At 36.3% G+C, this 21,561-nt stretch overlaps 1 protein-coding gene across 1 annotated transcript in view; it reads left to right on the plus strand.

The window, feature by feature from the left end:
* The window catches only part of PRKAA2 (protein kinase AMP-activated catalytic subunit alpha 2), an 83,852-nt gene that overhangs the window by 53,786 nt on the left and 8,505 nt on the right, over positions 1 to 21,561 (plus strand). Inside the window, exons 3-8 of the mRNA XM_018044652.1 lie at positions 2,353 to 2,446; positions 3,025 to 3,169; positions 4,401 to 4,488; positions 5,857 to 6,081; positions 18,191 to 18,695; positions 20,904 to 21,030. Coding sequence (XP_017900141.1) covers positions 2,353 to 2,446; positions 3,025 to 3,169; positions 4,401 to 4,488; positions 5,857 to 6,081; positions 18,191 to 18,695; positions 20,904 to 21,030 — 1,184 coding nt within the window. The remainder of the gene's footprint in view (positions 1 to 2,352; positions 2,447 to 3,024; positions 3,170 to 4,400; positions 4,489 to 5,856; positions 6,082 to 18,190; positions 18,696 to 20,903; positions 21,031 to 21,561) is intronic.

The following is a 21,561-nucleotide window of genomic DNA, read 5'->3' on the forward strand; positions in this document are numbered from 1 at the left end:
TAATCATTTTCAGATGTGGAAGCTATAAAAGTATAGCTTTTATATTTTACCTTTTTTTCTATTTCTTTTTAAATTGAAGTATAGTTGGGTCACAATGTTGTTAACTATTTTACTTTTTACAGGTATTAATTTATATATGATGTGTCCTCTCTTATAATATATACTAGGTAGTTATATCACCAATTTCCTGGCCATTTTTTCCTTCCTCTTTAAAGAATAGTAATCAGGACCACCATTTAGAGCTTTCTTTTTTGAACATTAATAATAAACAGGGCCCCATCTGGGTGGACTAGTTACCAAAAGCCTACCCTGCTTCTGACACATCTTCTGTGAAGGTATACTGCCTGTAGGGTGGCATCTGGGCCACTTCTTAGCCCCTGCTTGTGCCTTCCACTGGGTGCCTTTAAGCCATGCACAACCACACAGCTATAAATAGCAGCTCTTAAAAGAAACAGTGTAATTCAGATATTTCTAATAATCAACTAGATATAACTAATCCTTTGTAAACAAAGCAGAGTAGAACAATTGTTCATTTATGTGTTAGATGCAACCATCATTTAAAACATTAATACTATAGTCAACATGTTTTTAAAGTTTTCAAAACTCTGGTAAATTGTGTGTGGATGTGGATGTTATAGTTTTTTAGGAAAAATTTTGACAAATAGAGCTAAGATTCTTTATTGTTTTATGTGCTCAGCTTTGAGTGCCTAGGACATATATATTTTTTCACACGTATAAACACACACATATGTACATACATACATCTGTTTAATTTTGTATTATGGAAGTTTCATAATGCATACCAAAAAAAAGTAAAGTGGTGAAGCCTTACATGTCTATCATTCAACTTCAGCAATTATCACTGTATTATTTTTTCTGCTTCTTCCTGCTTCTCCCACCCCAAATTATTTTTCAGCAAATCCCAAATAGTATGTTTTTAATCTGTAAAGTAAAAGTATGAAAGTGTTAGTCACTCAGTCATATCCAGCTCTTTTTGACCCCATGAGCTATGGACTGTAGCCCGCCAGGCTCGTCTGTCCATGGACTTTTTCAGACAAGAATACTGGAGTTGGTAGCCATTCCCTTCACCGGGGATCTTCCTGACCCAGGGATCGAAGCTGGGTCTCTTGTATTGCAGGCACATTCTTTACCGTCTGAGTAACCTTTTAATCTGTAATCTCTTCAATATCTACTTTGGAAGGTAAAGGCTGTATTTTAATAAAATAAGCACAGTTTAGTATCATCTAATATTTTAAACAGTTAAATATTATCAACCAGTCATTCAGACTTTCTTTTCTTGTTTTATAAATAGTTTTTAAAGTTGGTCTGTCTGAACTAGAATCAAAACTAGTCTATACAACATGTCTCTTAATTTACTTTTAATCTATACCTTCCTTTCCTTTTTTGAATTTTTTATCTTGAAGACAGGATCATTTGTCAACTTTAAGATTTTGCTGATTGTATCCATGTTGATAACATTTTCCTTTCCAAGAATATTTTTCACTGTTATTTAAATATAACATACCTCAACTCCATAGTTCAATTCAGTCACTCAGTCGTGTCTGACTCTCTGTGACCCCATGGACTGCAGTATGCCAGGCTTCCCTGTCTATCACCAACTCCCAGAGCTTTCTCAAAGTCATGTCCATTGAGTTGGTGATCCCATCCAACTATCTCATTCTCTGTCGTCCCCTTCTCCTCCTGCCTTCAGTCTTTCCCAGCATCAGGGTCTTTTCTAATGAGTCAGTTATTTGCATCAGATGGCCAAAGTATTGGAGGTTCAGCATCAATCCTTCCAATGAATATTCGGGGCTGAGATTGACTAGTTTGATCTCCTTGCTGACCAGGAGACTCTCAAGAATCTTCTCCAGCACCACAGTTCAAAAGCGTCAATTCTTTGGCACTCATCTTCCCTTATAATCGAACTCTCACATCCATACATGACTACTGGAAAAACCATAGCTTTCACTAGATGAACCTTTGTCTGCAGAGTAACATCTCTGCTTTTTAATATGCTGTCTAGGTGGTCATAGTCTATCTCCATAGACTACAAACACATTTTTGCTTAAATGGAAAAATTAATTCTTAATTTAGTTGTCAAGGAATGGATGATTTCCTAGATTTTGTAAACATGAAAGGTGGGATCTGGAGGGAAGTCTGTAAGCTGAAGGACCTGAGTTTTATGAACCTCCATGTTTATAACTCTGTGATTATTTTGATAACACTATATAATTTGTTGACATCTTAAAGTATTATAAAACACTAGAATATCAATTTATAGTAGGAATGAACACACTAGGCTGATTTTGGTTAAAGTAATATTTTTATTATATTTTTCATTGACAAAAAAAGATACCAGGTGATCAGCACTCCAACGGATTTTTTTATGGTAATGGAATATGTGTCTGGTGGTGAATTGTTTGACTACATCTGTAAACATGGACGGGTGAGTAACATTCTATCTAGTACAATAAACCCTTAAGCAAAAAAAAAGAGGAAAGTAGTAAGAAACAGCAAACCATAAAGATATCTTCAAAGATGAGATTATTTCTGTAATAATGTCTAACTAAACATACAGAGTATTAGATGTATTTTCTTTCTTAAAGCATGCACTTTATGACACACTGATTTTAGGAAATATATTCTACTTAATTGCCAACATGAAAAGCCTATGCTTTTCAAAGTGCAAAATCAGTTCCATAACATCATGCTGAAGCTTCAGATACTTCCTTTTCTTAACAGTTTCACTTAAATTCTGTTTTAGATTGTTTTACTTGTGAAACATTGTGCACATTTAGTAGTAGTATTTGAAAATGAACTGTGACAAATAGCAGCAAAGAAAAGCCTGTCGATTAATATGTTGAGCTTGCATGCAAATTTTTGCCTTGTTTGTCTGATTTGTTGAGAATTCTAACACAATTCTAATTGCTTATTACTCAGTTATATTTCGGTTGATTGTGAAACTAAAACTTGCTATGTAGATGTCCCAAATGTTCTTGGTATACTTTCTTCTATACCTGATAGGTTGAAGAGATGGAAGCTCGGCGGCTCTTTCAGCAGATTCTGTCTGCCGTGGATTACTGTCATAGGCATATGGTTGTTCATCGAGACCTGAAACCAGAGAATGTGCTATTGGACGCACAGATGAATGCCAAGATAGCTGATTTTGGTATGTAACTCCAGAGTTGTTCAGAAGTGTACTAGCTGCCTTTGCAAGTGTGACAGTACCAACTCTTAAAACTAAAACTTTGAATTTCAAGGATGCAAATCCTATATTGTGAAAAGGGATTAGTCACACAGTCTGCACACTAGCTTGTTCTGTTCATTTAAACCACTTTCTAAAAATGCAAGTACATCTAGAGAAGTTAGAGAGCTGGTGTCAAGGTAAACCTACTCAATCTGAATTCCCTCCTGAGGAGATGAGACTTGACTGGTTTTTGTGAGGGTTATAAACCCCCTTTGAAAATCTAATGCAAGTATGGGCTTTTTCCCTGATAAATGCACTTAAATGGAGGTTCGTGAAAATTTCCATGCAGTTGTGGAGCATTGTAATCCTTCTGAACTGATGGAGGAGGAATGTCAGTAGACTGCGTAGTAACATCTAACAGCTGTTGATAAAAGAATAGCAGTTTTTGTTGGGGGTAAAATAAGGATAAAATGTAATTTTTATGACCAAACATTTTCTGGGATCAACATACCTGGACAGGGTGCCATAGTTGGGGAAAGGGTTTAGGAAGTGAGAGATTATAGAAAGAGATGACAAAGTGCCAGAGTTCAGCATTATTTAGTTAACATTTTTGTCTGTACCTTATCTTTAAAAGTCAGGAAATTCCTTTTCCTATTTCTCTTTCTTCTCTAATCATAAACCTCATTTAGTGCTGTAGTTCAACTGGATTTTGGTTCAGTATAATATTTTTTTTATGTTGAATTAAAGCTTTCCAAATTAAAAACCTTTGGAACATAATCTTTATAAATTGGAGCCTATCTGATTTCTACCTAGAGATATTTTTTTAAAAGGCCTATGAAAGCAGAATATAAAAAAGTGATAGTAATCTCTATTTTCTTTCACTTGGAGAAATGGGCAAGTAATATTTTGATGCTTTTATGTTTGAAAAAGTATGCATAATTTAGAATAACCTCATATTTGTGAAATGAATCAACATTCTTACTTAGGAAAGGAATTTCAGTCTTATGTGTGATGTGCTTTAGCTTTTTTGGTCATGTATAAGCACTCTGAAATGGTCTCTTTCTAGTCTAACAAATACTTTCTACTGCTTTTTAAAATAAGTAGACATTATGATATTTGAGGCACTACAGACTTGATGTTATTCCTTTTGCATTAATCCATATTTACTTTAAACATATCTGGCACCAGCTAAACATACTACTTTTATTTTTAGGATTATCTAACATGATGTCAGATGGTGAATTTCTGCGAACCAGCTGCGGATCCCCAAATTATGCAGCACCTGAAGTCATCTCAGGCAGGTAATATAGTATATCAGTGAAGAGTAAGCTTTTCATAATGTTTTGTTCATTCTGATTACATTTAACTTTAATATATTCTCTTTGGAAGATAAGGTTTTTAATAGAAGCACATTGTCCCTTTAATTTTTCCATCATTGAAGACAGAAGAGTTATTTTAAACAATTTTTAAAACATTTAATTTTGATTTTGTTATGAATGTATTTAAGGAGTTTTTCCATTAAAATTGAAAAAAAATCTTGATTTTTTTTTTCATTTTAGGCAATTGCAGCTAGGAAAGCAAGCATTTGCTAGTGTCATTATTTACTTATCAGACACAGTCTTTTAATCATACTTTATATACTCTTATAAAGCATGCAGAGTATATTTATGTTGTCTTTGGAAGAATGAGGTTTTGAGGAGAGACGTTATTGTCATTTCATGAAAGCAAACTGCACAAGAGAAGACTGTAATTATTCATGTAACTTACTCATTGATACATTTTTTAAATGTTTATACAGATTGCAGTGATAAACTCAAGTCTTCTTTGGTGTCCAGTGTCTGATCTTAAGTTAACAGAATTCTGTGAGAGAAAATATAAAACAGTTATCATTGCATATATAGGAGCTTGGGCTACAAGTAAACATTGGATAGTGATTTTTATTGAAATGGATTATACTGTTTTAATTGGAATTGTAGAGATTTACTCTATTACCTGAGGCTCGGGTTTGAGTTTGGTAATGTGCCGTCAGGGGAATTTTAACACTGTAGAAAGGTGAGAGACAAAAGGAACAACATTCTAGGCATAGGTTTTCTGGATAAAGGTCATCTCAGCCCCATGAGCCACCAGGTGATTTGAATGAAAGTAGTAGGTATGCAGGATAATGTGATATAGCATGAATACCATGAAAGAGAACTAGTTAGGTACTTTACTATTTCAAATATTCTTTAAAATAGGTCTGTCAGGCATAAACATTCTATTTTTTATGCATTGTCTTGTCTTTTAATTGCTTTATGTAAGAAGATTTAGCCTATACACTATATAGCATTGCTTTTCTTAAAGTTTATGGTCATTCACTTTGATGTTTCTATCAAAAATCAACCATAAAACGTTTTATACTTTTTAATTAGTAAGTTCAGTTTAGTTTGCATCAAGTACACATAAGTACTATTTTCTTTTGGGAAATTTGAATAGCAATGGGTTAGACCAGTTGTTCTCCCTGGGGAACAACCATTGAGTGTTGGGGAGTGGCCATGGATTGCATTGAAGAGCTTGGAAAGCAATACATTCGGAGTCCGCACGGTGTACACAGGTACACGGAGAAGAAGTGGGGTGCATGCAGTTGCGAAGTGACGCTTCCATTTCAGTTTTGTGCTGTCGTCTCCCCCTAGGCTGTACGCAGGTCCTGAAGTGGATATCTGGAGCTGCGGCGTTATTTTGTATGCTCTTCTTTGTGGCACCCTCCCATTTGATGATGAGCATGTGCCTACGCTGTTTAAGAAGATCCGAGGGGGTGTTTTTTACATCCCAGAATATCTCAATCGTTCTGTTGCCACTCTCCTGATGCATATGCTGCAGGTTGATCCCCTGAAACGAGCAACTATCAAAGACATAAGGTGAATATTCTTTTTGTGACTATTAAGTACGTATTCTAGTATTAATATTAGTACCACTAACTGAATGCTTGCTTTATGTTAGGCACTGTAACACTTTATACGAATTTTACTTTCCTTATTATATAAACCTGGCCCTGTCATTCAACTTTTAATTATTTCAGATTGTGTCCCAAACTTTTCAGTTAAAGTAGCAAAGCATACAAGGCCTGTCATAGTAAGGCTATGCTTACTTCTTCCTGCTCTTACCCCTTGTACCAGAGCTCCAGCCACAGTGAACTTTTCCTTGTTCCTCAAATATAATGATGCATATTTTATGCCTTCATGTCTTTGTTTATATTACTCCTTTGCCTCTAATACCTTTTCTGCCCTTTCAGACCTGAAAGATTTCCATTCGTCCTTTAAAATTCTGCTCACTTATTACCTGCCTGGTGAAATCACTCCTGATTCTCCAGGGCATTGTCAGTCGCTTGCACTTCTGTGATTTCCACACTTTGTTCATGCGTTCATTCTCATTTCGTATCTAGCTGTTTTCAGTGTATCTTTCTCCTCTCTTGTAATTATAAAAGGGTAGAGGCCGTGTCTTAGCACCTTTGTATATATAGTGCTAGAAGGCCTAAAAATACAGTAAACATTCAGAAAGTATTTGAATACGTTTCAAATGGAAAAAAACAGGGTGAGAGTTATATATTTTACATAGAGTTGATGAAATAAACCATAAAGAGTTTTGCTAAGATTTTGAATCCAAAAATAGCCTCTAGTGGGTTTGCTATGAAGGATTTCTTGTTATGTGAGAAACTTTGGAAAGTGCAGTTGCTGGTATTACTGTGAATATGACCTTTATATAGCACACACAAGTCAGGATGATTCATTGCCCTCTGTGTTTTATTTATCAGTCATATTTCTTAGAGGGTTTTTTGTTCTTACCTAACATTTCATCAGGTATTTATTTGCAAATGCATTCTTTTAACATCTTTCCTGAATACTCTGCCTTGTCTTCATAAGTCAGACTATGACTCTTGAAATATTTAAATGATGGCTAAGGTAGTTTGTGTGACTGCTGCTGACCTCTTTTGCATTTTTGTTGCATTTGTGTCTTCTTCCCTCAGCCTCTGTTAGTGTTCCAGGCCTCATACATAAAAATGTAAAATTGTATATTAGTACCATATTTAGTTTTGGAATGGAAATGAACAACTTAGCAGGGGAAAATTCTTTTGTGTTCATAGTTCTTTAGAGTAAATAGGTCACTTTTTTTTTTTTTTTTTTTTTTAATAGGTCACTTAGTTAGCTTTTCCTTAGAGCATTAAATATGCTAATATGTATATATTCTTGTACCTGTTCACATCAGCACATGTACTTAGAATAATAAAAGTACTGATTCTGTTATATTAAACAGGTATCTGTATATTCACAAGCTTTAGAAGAACAATGTAAATAAAAACTTACCAGGATAAGTTGATTTACACTTATGTGGGTGGTGTAAAAGAGTGGCAACCATCTCAGTACTTAAAATTGTTCTTGTTCAGTCGCTCAGTCATGTCTGACTCTGTGACCCCATGGACTGCATCACTCCAGGTGTCCCTGTCCTTCACCATCTCCTGGAGCTTGTACAAACTCATGTCCGCTGAGTCAGTGATGCCATCCAACCATCTTGTCCTCTGTCATTCCCTTCTCCTTCTGCCTTCAATCTTTCCTAATATCAGGGTCTTTTCTAATGAGTCAGCTCTTCACATCAGGTGGTCAAAATATTGGAGCTTCAGCTTCAGCATCAGTCCCTCCAATGAATATTCAGGACTTATTTCCTTTAGGAATGACTGGTTTGATCTCCTTGCAGTCTAAGGAACTCTCAGGAGTCTTCTCCAATACCACAGTTCAAAAGCATCAATTCTTTGGTGCTCAGCATTCTTTATGGCCCAACTCTCTCATCCATACATGACTACTGGAAAACCATAACTTTAACTAGACGGGCCATTGTCGGCAAAGTAATGCCTCTGCTTTTTAATATGCTGTCCAGGTTTGTCATAGCTTTTCTTCCAAGGAGCAAGTGTCTTTTAATTTCAATAGTAACTTGAATTTATAGTTTTCATCATTTTAAAATTTCTTCATATTCTGTATTTAATGCTTGGAAATTCTTCATTTGACAAAATATACTTCAACAGAAAGAGTCACTAATTTATTGAATGATTTTATATAACAGGCATTTTGCTAGATACTTGACATATTTTCTTGCATTGATTCTTAACAGGTAGCTCTTATTCTTTTTAATGCTTATAGTATTTCCTTTTTTGAAACAATATATATTTACTCTCTTTCTGGCTGCTTTGTGCCTTAGCTGTGGCACAGGGGCTCTCCGTCATGACATGCAGGATTCTCTCTAGCTGTAGCGAAACGGCTCAGTAGTTGCGGTGCTCGGGTTTCCTAGTTGTGTGTGGACTCAGTTGCTCTGTGGCGTGTGGGACCTTAGTTCCCGGACCAAGGACTGAATCCATGTCCCATGCATTGGAAGGCATATTCTTAACCACTGGACCACTAGGGAAGTTCCAAGTCTTAATAGGTAGCTATTGTTATTCTCATTTTACAAAAGTAGGGCTTAGAAATTGCCTGATTTCAGAACCTGTACTACTTCAGCTAATCCGTATTGCTACACCAGTCCTATGACATCCATCCTTTCTCCAACATACCATGATAATGTTATATTTCTGTCATGCTACGACATTCTCTTTTATAGTTACAGGCTTACCTAGTTTTATTGTGCTTCACTTTTTTTGCACTGTGTAGACACTGTGTATTTTTTTTTTTCAAATTAAAGGTTTGTGGAATCCTCATCTTATCTGATGATGGTTAGCATTTTTTAGCAATAAAGTGTTTTTTAATTAAGGTACATATGTTGTTTTGGGGGCATAATGTTTTTGCAAACTTAATAGTCCACAGATACTCTAAGCATAATTTTTATGACATTCATTTATTTCAGTAGAATAAAACCTATAAGCAACATGAAAATGTAAATGCTACATAAAAGCCCCATAGTAATAAAATTTGAAAGGTTTCATTGGCTTAAACAGTTACAGGTAAAAGAGACTTTATATATATTTTCAAGCATGCTGTTTTAACTACCTTGATATGTCCTTTGTTGGTCAGAGAAAAAGCCAATGAGTTACCTAAATCTGAGGACTGAGGGAAGGAATCCTAACTCTTTACCTACTAGATCACACATCAATTTTGGCCTTATCCTATAAATAAGCCCTTATTCTATAAATTATATAAACATAATTTTTATATGCAGTGGGAAACCAAAATATTGGTGGCTTGCTTTATTGCAATATTCACTTTATTGCAGTGTTCTAGAACCAAGCCCTCAATATCTGTAAGGTATGCTTTTATTTTTGTACATATATTTTTTTTTCTCTTAAGATGATAGGCAATTGGAGGTTAGAAAATACATCTGTATTCATTTGTTCATTTAATCATTTTTATTTACTTAACAGTTATTTAACATCTGCTTTGTTCAAGGTCCTATGCTAATTGCTGGGAATATTGGTAGGCAAGACAGACATTGTCTTCAGGAAACACATCTTTAAGTGCTTTAAGCTTAGTATTGCTGTTAATGTTGTTATGGTTAAAATGAAAGATCTGAAGTTCAACTGTCTAATCACAAATTCTGATTCTTTGTTTACTAGCTATTGGCATATTTCCTACCTCACTGTGCTTTAGTTACATCGTTTATGGTGGATTTGTTGGGAGGATAGTCTTAGGTTAAAACATAAGAATTTACTATTTCTATAGGTCTAGACACAGTTGAATGTTAGAAACTACAAATATTCATTCTAATGTAATTCAAATTTTTAGAATAATACCCAACATGTAATATTAGCCATTAATACTATCCTAAAGTGAATATATAAGGACCTTTTAGCTGCACTTACAGAGAAGGCAGTGGCACCCCACTCCAGTACTCTTGCCTGGAAAATCCCATGGGAGGAGCCTGGTAGGCTGCAGTCCATGGGGTCGCTAAGAGTCGGACACAACTGAGCGGCTTCACTTCGACTTTTCACTTTCATGCATTGGAGAAAGAAATGGCAACCGACTCCAGTGTTCTTGCCTGGAGAATCCCAGGAACGGAGGAGCCTGGTGGGCTGCCGTCTATGGGGTCGCACAGAGTTGGACACGACTGAAGTGACTTAGCAGAGCTGCGCTTAAAGAAGTTTGTGCACATTGTGAAATTTATACAATTTGATTGGAGTCATTATAGCTCATTTAGTCTTAAGTCTTATATAAAAGTCAGGTATTAGGCAGCAGTGACAGAAAGACGGTTTCTGGAGGCTGTGTAGTAACCCATCTGAAATGAATTGATTTTGTTTCAGGTGAAACTTCATGAACATCCTGGTTACTACTTACCTCGTTTAGAAATTGACTCCTTAAAATTAAAAGCTGGGTGTATGACTTTTTTTTACATGTTAGCTGTGGCACAGGGGCTCTCCGTCACTCACTTCCTCCTCAGGGTTGCTTTATTATCATTAATTTTTTTTAATTTTTATTAAAATATAGTTGGTTTACAATGTTGTGTTACTTTCAAGTGTATAGTACAGTGACTCGGTTACACACACACACAGACACACACATACACACATGTATATATCTTCCTTTTCAGATTCTTTTCCCTTATAGGTTACTTCAAAGTACTGAGTATAGTTCCCTGTACTGTACAGTAGGTTCTTGTTGGTTATCTATTTTATATATAGTACTGTGTATATGTTAATCCCAATCACCTAATTTATCCTCCCCTCATCCCAAAGTATGGCTTTTTAATTGGCACTGTTATTATTATGAGGAACTGTGGTTCTTTTTCTGAATTAATTAGAAATGAAAATTTAATTATTTCTGTTTTTTTTTAAACATTTATTTTATTGATATAATTCACATACCATAAATTTGTTTCTTTAAATCGTATGACTCAATGGTTTTTAGTATGTTCACAAAGTTGTATAGTCATCACCACTCTCTGATCCCAGAGTTTTCTCATCCCCCAAAGACGCTCTGTACTCACTTCCTCCTCCTTGCAGCCCCTGACAACCACTCATCTACTTTCTGTCTTTATGGATTTGCCTCTTCTGGACATTTCATATAAATAGAATCACAGCATGTGGCCTTTTGAGTCTGGCTTCTTTCACTTAGCATGTTTCTAAGGTTCTTTCATGGTGTAGAATATCAGTACTTAACTAATGTTTTGCTTGAAAAATATTCTGTTGTTTAGATAAACTACATTTTGTTTATCCATTTATTACTTATTGGATATTTGAGTTGTTTCTAATTTTGGTTCATATAATGTTGCCATGAACATTTATGTATATATTTTTAAATGGTCATATGTTTTTATTTCTCTTGCATAGATGCCTGGAATTTGTAATTGTTGTACACTGTTGTGGCTCTAATTTACTTAGTGATTTTACTTAACTAATTCTGTTAAGTCTGTATTCTCTGTCAAGGGTGGCCACTGAGGTCTCGGCTTCGTTAGCTTAATGGTCAGCTAATTGCTAGAGAAAGATTTCCTTAAAGGCCTTGATCTAATCAGTCTCTCAGCCTTTGCTGAGGGATCCTGTGTCCTTGTTGGGGTGTGTCTTTGGCATTTTAATGAGAAGTTCATCACTCTGCATTAGTCTTGATTCCTTCTAGCTTAGAGCCTCAGAGTCAATCAGTGATGAGAAATCAGGGGCTTTCTTGGGCATGAACAACAGTCCTGCATTTGTGAATTCTAGGATTTTAAGAGTATTTTAAGGACTCCTATGAAACTTCAGTTCAGTTCAGTCACTCAGTCGTGGCCGACTCTTTGCGACCCCATGAATTGCAGCATGCCAGGCCTCCCTGTCCATCACCAACTCCCGGAGTTCACTCAGATTCACGTCCATCGAGTCCGTGATGCCATCCAGCCATCTCATCCTCGGTCGTCCCCTTCTTCTCCGGCCCCCATCCCTCCCAGCATCAGAGTCTTTTCCAATGAGTCAACTCTTCGCATGAGGTGGCCAAAGTACTGGAGTTTCATTTTAGCATCATTCCTTCCAAAGAAATCCCAGGGTTGATCTCCTTCAGAATGGACTGGTTGGATCTCCTTGCAGTCCAAGGGACTCTCAAGAGTCTTCTCCAACACCACAGTTCGAAAGCATCAATTCTTCGGCGCTTAGCTTTCTTCACAGTCCAACTCTCACATCCATACATGACTACTGGAAAAACCATAGCCTTGGCTAGACGGACCTTAGTCGGCAAAGTAATGTCTCAGCTTTTGAATATCCTATCTAGGTTGGTCATAACTTTTCTTCCAAGGAGTAAGCATCTTAATTTCATGGCTGCAGTCACCATCTGCAGTGATTTTGGAGCCCTGTGAAACTTAGTACCTAACTTTTCCTTTCAAGGGTTTTGATCAGCTTCTTGTTTGCTCCAATTCTTTTTTTGCTGTTTTGGCAGCTGGGATGTTAGACAATTGCCACTGGTTGTTTCTGACAAGTGTTCTGGACAAAAGGCTGTTTGCAGATGGAATGCTAGGTCAGGTCAGATGAAGACAGGGCTTGACAGAAGAGGTTTCCAGAGATCTGCCAGCCCTGTCTAATAATGACATTTCTCTGGGAATAGGACTTTTGGAGAACTCTAAGTCTGTTGTCCCCATTTGCCTCTCAGTGGTTCTAGGTGCTGGTTTTGGGGGTTAAAATGATTGTGAGGCTGTTGGTTTTCAAGGCAGCCATAGAAATTGGGAAGAGGAAATGGATATTAGGTAACTGAAAGTGTCACAAATCTCACTGTTCTTACTAACACACAACCATTTTTTAAAAAAACAAACACTCCTCAGCTTATTACAAGCCTTTGGTTAATTTCCAGAGTTCTGAAAAAAGTTAATATTGACAGTTTCTGCTAATAATCTCATTGCTTTAATAGAAGAATGAATTTTTGGAGTTTATCCAAAAGTGTTTATCTACCCTATTTCAAAATTTGATGTTTTAAAAATGCTAGATTTGTAGCAATTTATTTTTTTATATTATTCCTTTTCAAAAAATTAGTACTTCCTGGTCATTTGATCACTAAATGTTTATTTGTGCTGGTAGTGCTCGGTCACCTCAGTCGTGTCTGACTCTGTGAACCAATGGACTGTAGTCTGCCAGGCTTCTCTGTCCACAGGATTTTCCAAGCAAGAATACTGGAGTAGGTTGCCATATCCTTCTCCAGGGGATCTTCCCAACCCAGGGACTGAAATTGCATCTCTTACATCTCCTGCGTTGGCAGGCGGGTTCTTTACCCCTGGCACCACCTGGGAAGCCCAAATGTTTATTTAGTGCTTATTATTATCATGATATAGCAATTAAATATTTTAATGAATTCACTTTTTACTTCTTTGTCTATTCATCATTCCGCGTTTATTGAGCATTTGCTCTTTACTGGCTACTGAAACAGAGGTGAATAAAGCATGGTCCCTGTTTCAAGGAGCTCTCAGTTTAGTATAAAAGTCTGTAACAACTGTGAGAGTGTATGAGTGCTATAATAGTATCATTTACTAGCAGCTGTAGAAGTTTCACCTCTGTATATATTCACAAGACATGGCACATCATCATTTCTCACTTGGACTACTGCACTAGCATCTTCCTCCTCATCATTATTAATCTTTTCAATTCAGTTACTTTATCACAAGCAGAATGATCTTCACAGAATGCAAATTAGATCATGTCACCCCTGCTTCTTTAGCACCTTTATTATTATCATCAACCATAGGTTCAGTTCCAAAATCGTTTTTATAGCCTACAGCTGTCAGAAAAACCTGATATCTTTTGCCACTCCAACCAGTAACTTATTATGATTTCATGATTCTGGCCTCAGTTCAGTTCCTTGAACATAGGAAAGCTTTTTTTTTTTAACCTCAGAATCTTTGCATATATTGTTTGTTTTGCTGGGAATATCTATTCCCCAGCTCTGCTTAGCTGACTTCTAATCGTTCTGATTTCTGCTTAAATATTATTGAGAGTGGCTTCCTTAAGCACTCACCTCCCATTCTGAGTTATACGCTCTTATTTTACCTTGTGCTTTTCACTTGTAATTTTTATCACAGGGTTTTTGTGTTTGTGTATTTGTAATTCTGTGTTTATTTTTGAGAGTATTTGTTTAGTCTGTTTTCAGCTAGAATGTAATCTCTGTGTGAATGAGTGTACATTTTTACCATAGTATGTCCTATATACTGATCTGAATTTAGCTTAGGGAGTGCCCAGTTTACCCTGTAGCAATGGTTACACAGTCTTGAAGAGATAGTATATGTTAGTTAAATGAAAAGGGATGAGATATTCTAGGGTGTCAGTAGTAAACATGTGTAAAGGGCTGGAATAGTGTGAAAATAAGATCTAAGAGACTAGGTTCTCAAATGTTTGGGTTTGAATACCTGCCCCCCAAGTCTTAAATAAATCGAGGACTCTGGGGGGCGGTCTTTTTTTTAATGCAGGTTATTTTTATCAATTTCATATTAGAAATCAAAAGTGAAAAATTTTTTAAATAGTTAATTCACTTAAAAATAATAGTAAACGTATTACATGTTATTCTGAATAATATGTCTCCTATGAAAAATAACCTTATTTTCCAAAACAAAATATGATGACAAGAGTACCATTATTTTACATTTTTCTTTTTTTTTTTAATAATGCAAACTGATTTTTTTTTTTTACTTTATTTTACTTTACAATACTGTATTGGTTTTACATACATTGACCTGAATCCACCACGGGTGTACATGTGATCCCAACATGAACCCCCCTCCCACCTCCCTCCCCACAGCATCCCTCTGGGTCATCCCCATGCACCAGCCCCAAGCATGCTGTATCCTGCATCAGACATAGACTGGTGATTCGATTCTTACATGATAGTATACATGTTTCAATGCCATTCTCCCAAATCATCCCACCCTCTCCCTCTCCCACAGAGTCCAAAAGTCTGCTATACACATCTGTGTCTTTTTTGCTGTCTTGCATACAGGGTCATCATTGCCATCTTTCTAAATTCCATATATATGTGTTAGTATACTGTATTGATGTTTTTCTTTCTGGCTTACTTCACTCTGTATAATCGGCTCCAGTTTCATCCATCTCAACAGAACTGATTCAAATGTATTCTTTTTAATGGCTGAGTAATACTCCATTGTGTATATGTACCTCAAATGTATTCTTTTTAATGGCTGAGTAATACTCCATTGTGTATATGTACCACAGCTTTCTTATCCATTCATCTGCTGATGGACATCTAGGTTGTTTCCATGTCCTGGCTATTATAAACAGTGCTGCGATGAACATTGGGGTACATGTGTCTCTTTCAATTCTGGTTTCCTCGGTGTGTATGCCCAGCAGTGGGATTGCTGGGTCATATGGCAGTTCTGTTTGCAATTTTTTAAGGAATCTCCACACTGTTTTCCATAGTGGATGCACTAGTTTGCATTCCCACCAACAGTGTAGGAGGGTTCCCTTTTCTCCACACCCTCTCCAGCATTTATTGCTTGCAGATTTTTGGATCGCAGACATTCTGACTGGTGTGAAGTGGTACCTCATTGTGGTTTTGATTTGCATTTCTCTAATAATGAGTGATGTTGAGCATCTTTTCATGTGTTTGTTAGCCATCCGTATGTCTTCTTTGGAGAAATGTCTATTTAGTTCTTTGGCCCATTTTTTGATTGGGTTGTTTATTTTTCTGGAATTGAGTTGCATAAGTTGCTTGTATATTTTTGAGATTAGTTGTTTGTCGGTTGTTTCATTTGCTATTATTTTCTCCCATTCAGAAGGCTGTCTTTTCACCTTGCTTATAGTTTCCTTTGTTGTGCAGAAGCTTTTAATTTTAATTAGATCCCATTTGTTTATTTTTGCTTTTATTTCCAGAATTCTGGGAGGTGGATCATAGAGGATCCTGCTGTGATTTATGTCGGAGAGTGTTTTGCCTATGTTCTCCTCTAGGAGTTTTATAGTTTCTGGTCTTACATTTAGATCTTTAATCCATTTTGAGTTTATTTTCATGTGTGGAGTTAGAAAGCGATCTAATTTCATTCTTTTACAAGTGGTTGACCAGTTTTCCCAGCACCACTTGTTAAAGAGATTGTCTTTACTCCATTGTATATTCTTGCCTCCTTTGTCAAAGATAAGCTGTCCATAGGTGTGTGGATTTATCTCTGGGCTTTCTATTTTGTTCCATTGATCTATATGTCTGTCTTTGTGCCAGTACCATACTGTCCTGATGACTGTGGCTTTGTAGTAGAGCCTGAAGTCAGGCAAGTTGATTCCTCCAGTTCCATTCTTCTTTCTCAAGATTGCTTTGGCTATTCGAGGTTTTTTGTATTTCCATACAAATCTTGAAATGATTTGTTCTAGTTCTGTGAAAAATATCACTGGTAGCTTGATAGGGATTGCATTGAATTTGTAAATTGCTTTGGGTAGTATACTCATTTTCACTATATTAATACTTCCAATCCACGAACATGGTATATTTTTCCATCTATTAGTGTCCTCTTTGATTTCTTTCATCAGTGTTTTATAGTTTTCTATATATAGGTCTTTAGTTTCTTTAGGTAGATATATTCCTAAGTATTTTATTCTTTTTGTTGCAATGGTGAATGGAATTGTTTCCTTAATTTCTTTTTCTACTTTCTCATTATTCGTGTATAGGAATGCAAGGGATTTCTGTGTGTTGATTTTATATCCTGCAACTTTACTATATTCATTGATTAGCTCTAGTAATTTTCTGGTGGAGTCTTTAGGGTTTTCTATGTAGAGGATCATGTCATCTGCAAATAATGAGAGTTTTACTTCTTCTTTTCCAATTTGGATTTCTTTTCTTTTTCTGTTCTGATTGCTATGGCCAAAACTTCCAGAACTATGTTGAATAGTAGCGGTGAAAGTGGGCACCCTTGTCTTGTTCCTGACTTTAGGGGAAATGCTTTCAATTTTTCACCATTGAGGATAATGTTTGCTGTGGGTTTGTCATATATAGCTTTTATTATGTTGAGGTATGTTCCTTCTATTCCTGCTTTCTGGAGAGTTTTTATCATAAATGGATGTTGAATTTTGTCAAAGGCCTTCTCTGCATCTATTGAGATAATCATATGGCTTTTATTTTTCAATTTGTTAATGTGGTGAATTACATTGATTGATTTGCGGATATTGAAGAATCCTTGCATCCCTGGGATAAAGCCCACTTGGTCATGGTGTATGATCTTTTTAATGTGTTGTTGGATTCTAATTGCTAGAATTTTATTGAGGATATTTTACATTTTTCAAATCCTGTTTATCAGAGACAGCAGCTAGGTTTTCATACCTACTTCTTCATTCATCTGTTGCAATGTGTTGTATTAGTTGAAGTGTAGGAAACATATCTGATCTCAGATATTGCTGGAAAAGGGAGGAACATTCTCATAGTCTTTCACATAGTTAGATATTTTCCTTTGATATTAAATCAAAGCTTAATATGTTAATTGCAATATCAAATCAGAAAACATACCAGTTAACTTTTGTACTTTATTACACTGAAATCCACAGGTCTGTTTTGCCTTTTGAGTGGAGCTTCTGCCTGTGTATGATTATGTAGCATCTTGCATTGGTCATATGGAAAATATTGGGTTAGTGAGATAGCCGGGTGGTCAGAATGGTAACATATTTCATTATAAACTATCAAATCATAGTCATTATCCTCTTCACTCTAAAAGTAGAAAAGTCTCTTAAATATTGAGAAGCTGTCAAACTTATGGAAACATATATAAATTATTCTGTTATATACAATTCTATATATATATAGGATTCTGTTATAAGCCGAATTCTAACATTTTACTTGAAAGCTTGAATTTCATCACTGGCACCAAATACTGCCAGTTGTTTCCTTTGAAGTGACAGACTTATTTTATCTCTTTTTGTGAAAATATCAGTAAAATACCCAAGTCTGAATAATCATAGTTACTCTAGAGCAAGGGTTAATGAACTTACCTAAGGGTCCCGTAGTTAGTAAGTGACTAGAGACCCAGGTCTTTCTGATTCTGATATATTGTATTGCCCCATGTCTAAATTATTTGGGACTTGCCAAAGCATGTTCTTACAATAGTGTATTGTGGTATCTTTCCTAGAGAGCATGAATGGTTTAAACAAGATTTGCCCAGTTACTTATTTCCTGAAGACCCCTCCTATGATGCTAACGTCATTGATGATGAGGCTGTGAAAGAAGTGTGTGAAAAATTTGAGTGTACAGAATCAGAAGTAATGAACAGTTTATATAGTGGTGACCCTCAAGACCAGCTTGCAGTGGCTTATCATCTTATCATTGACAATCGGAGAATAATGAACCAAGCCAGTGAGTTCTACCTCGCCTCTAGTCCCCCTACCGGTTCTTTTATGGATGATAGTACCATGCATATTCCCCCAGGCCTGAAACCTCATCCAGAAAGGATGCCACCTCTTATAGCAGACAGCCCCAAAGCACGATGTCCACTGGATGCACTGAATACAACTAAGCCCAAATCTTTAGCTGTGAAAAAAGCCAAGTGGCATCTTGGAATCCGAAGTCAAAGCAAACCGTATGACATTATGGCTGAAGTTTACCGAGCTATGAAGCAGCTGGATTTTGAATGGAAGGTAGGAAATTGTAGTCTATGAAGATCATTTGTAGAAGCCATTTTCCGTCTAGTAAGCCTGTCTGAGGTGCTGAATTGAATACTAAAATCAATAAAAAGTTGGTTTTGATGTGAATTTAGTGGTCTCAATAAATAAATGGGCTGATAAATCCTATTCTTTCCAATAATGTACCATATGCATTCAAAACAAAACAAATCTTTGTAAGGATGAAGAACTGTTGATGTTGGGTACCTATATATTTTTCAATTAGAGAATAGCATTCTTGGCTGAGAAACATGGTTTTAATCAACTTGAAATCCCTTGAGAAAATAGTCCACCTGTTTTAGCATGTATCATGACAGAAGTCATGTGTCTTCAAAGATAATATATTTTTACCTTTCTCTGTCTTTTTAAGAGCAGGGTTTTTTTTTTTTGTTTTGTTTTTTGTTTTTTTTTTGTTTGTTTGTTTGTTTGCCAGCAGCTGTAGCACAAGTAGTTGATACACATTATACCATCAGGGCATGTTTATTTAGTAAACAAATACTTTTCTGTAAGTTGAGAAAATTTCCCATTTGGCTAGTATTTTTAGTCCTTAGTTGTGATGTATTTTTGTTACTCTCATCCCACATTTTGCTTTATTAGTATTTTTTTGTTTTTTATTAGTACTCAAATTCATTTCAATTCTATTTGACTATATGTGGGGGGATCTGTTTTTCTTTCTCAAGTATCTTTTAGTCTTGTTCCTTTCTTGAGGACTGTGAATGTACTTTTAAGGGAAGAAAAACATACTCAGACATACCTTGTAAATATTCATTTGACATGTTTTTATTTCATATTTGTATGTGGAATGAGTAAACAATAGTGATTGTGAAAGTTGCTCAGTCATGTCTGACTCTTTGTAACCCCATGGACTATACAGTCCATGAAATTCTCCAGGCCAGAATACTGGAGGGGGTAGCCTTTCCCTTGGAGAAGGCAGTGGCACCCCCCTCCAGTACTCTTGCCTGGAAAATCCCATGGAGAGAGGAGTCTGGTATGCTGCAGTCCATGGGGTCGCTAAGAGTCGGGCACAACTGAGCAACTTCACTTTCACTTTTTACTTTCATGCATTGGAGAAGGAAATGGTAACCCACTCCAGTATTCTTGCCTGGAAAATCCCAGGGACAGAGGAGCCTAGTGGGCTGCCGTCTGTGGGGTCGCACAGAGTCGGACACGACTGAAGCAACTTAGCAGCAGCAGCAACCTTTCCCTTCTCCAGGGAATCTTCCGAATCCAGGGATCAAACCCAGGTCTCCCACATTGCAGGTGGATTCTTTACCAGCTGAGACACAAGGGAAGTCCAAGAAGACTGGAGTGGGTAGCCTATCCCTTCTCCAGCGGATCTCCCTGACCCAGGAATCAAACTGGGGTCTCTTGCATCACAGGCAGATGCTTTACCAACTGAGCAATGAGGGAATAAACGATAATATTTCCTTAATACCATTTAAGAAAGATCTCCCTTTTCTGAACAGTTTTATTTAGTTAGTTAAAAAACACGTTAGTGTCTTTAAAAGTCCTTATTGAGAAATTTTTGGAACTAATTTGATAAAGTATTTTGAAAACTAGAATCTTCTTTATCTGAGTTGCAGTTTTATTATCCTCAAAAGGCAAATAATATCTTCCTCACAAGATTACTATGATACTTAAACTTTGTGACAGTACCTTTTAACAGTGCCTGATTCAAACCATTAACATGTTATATCTTCTTTTTCTGTCTGTTCTATATTCATAATTAAAGGTATTCAAATTGAGACAGGGAAACCAAAATATTTTGGCAGCCAAAATATGGTTTAGAGTGGAGGCGTGTCTGGAAAGAAGGCTAGACTCTTAGAGTCTCTGAGTTCCCTTTCAATTTTAATTGCTGTACACAGTACTGTTGAAAGCGAAAGTCAGTCAGTCATGTCCGACCCTTTGCGACCCCATGAACTGTAGCCTGCCAGGCCCCTCTGTCCATGGAATTCTCTAGTCAAGAATACCGCGGTGGGTAGCAGTTCCCCACACAGTACTGTTAGTGGGGATTAAATAAATACTAAACTACTATGTAATGTAAAAAACAATCATTCAGAAATTTGTTCTCTACCCCACCCTTTCCAATTATTTGTTTAGACATTATTCTTTGCAATAAAAATAATGGAAATATTTTATAGTTTTTTATTTTGAATGTTTTTCCATAAAGATTTTTCATTTTAGGTAGTGAATGCATACCATCTACGTGTAAGAAGAAGAAATCCAGTGACTGGCAATTATGTGAAAATGAGCTTACAGCTGTACCTGGTTGACAACAGAAGCTATCTTTTGGACTTTAAAAGCATTGATGGTAAGGAAGCCATGCAAGCATGAGCTCTGAGAAGATAAAACTTGGCACTAGTTGACAAGATGTTAAATCATCTCAAAGACATGGTGGGTAGTCTTCTATACTGGTTTTTAGTAATCTAAATTTAACTAAGAATGTAAGTGAAACAAAAAGGATTGAAGATGAGGAAAATCTCTAATCTAGCACTTCTTCTGGAGAAATGCTTCCTCATTTAAAAAAAAAAGTCATTTAAAGTATTGACTGTGGAGAAAAATAAGGAAGAATAAGGAAATAATTTTTACCTACAGTTAGCTGAATTAGGTTCTTTGTCACACTTCTCCTTTCATATTTTACCAGTAAGCATTATAATATCTAAAATTCCCTGTTGATTAGCTTCTTTTATCTTAGGTGGCCATGGTGTCCAGATAGGCCTCTCCTGGGATTTGGGTTGGATTTTATGCCCATGGCCATCCAAGAGGCAAAGGAGTCAGGGAAAGTGGTCATGTCCAAGGATCTAGTATGAGTTGAGAGTCATACTTGGCTGAGCAAATGTGC

The sequence above is a fragment of the Capra hircus genome, chromosome 3 (assembly GCF_001704415.2).
Source record: "Capra hircus breed San Clemente chromosome 3, ASM170441v1, whole genome shotgun sequence".
Lineage (NCBI taxonomy): Eukaryota > Metazoa > Chordata > Mammalia > Artiodactyla > Bovidae > Capra > Capra hircus.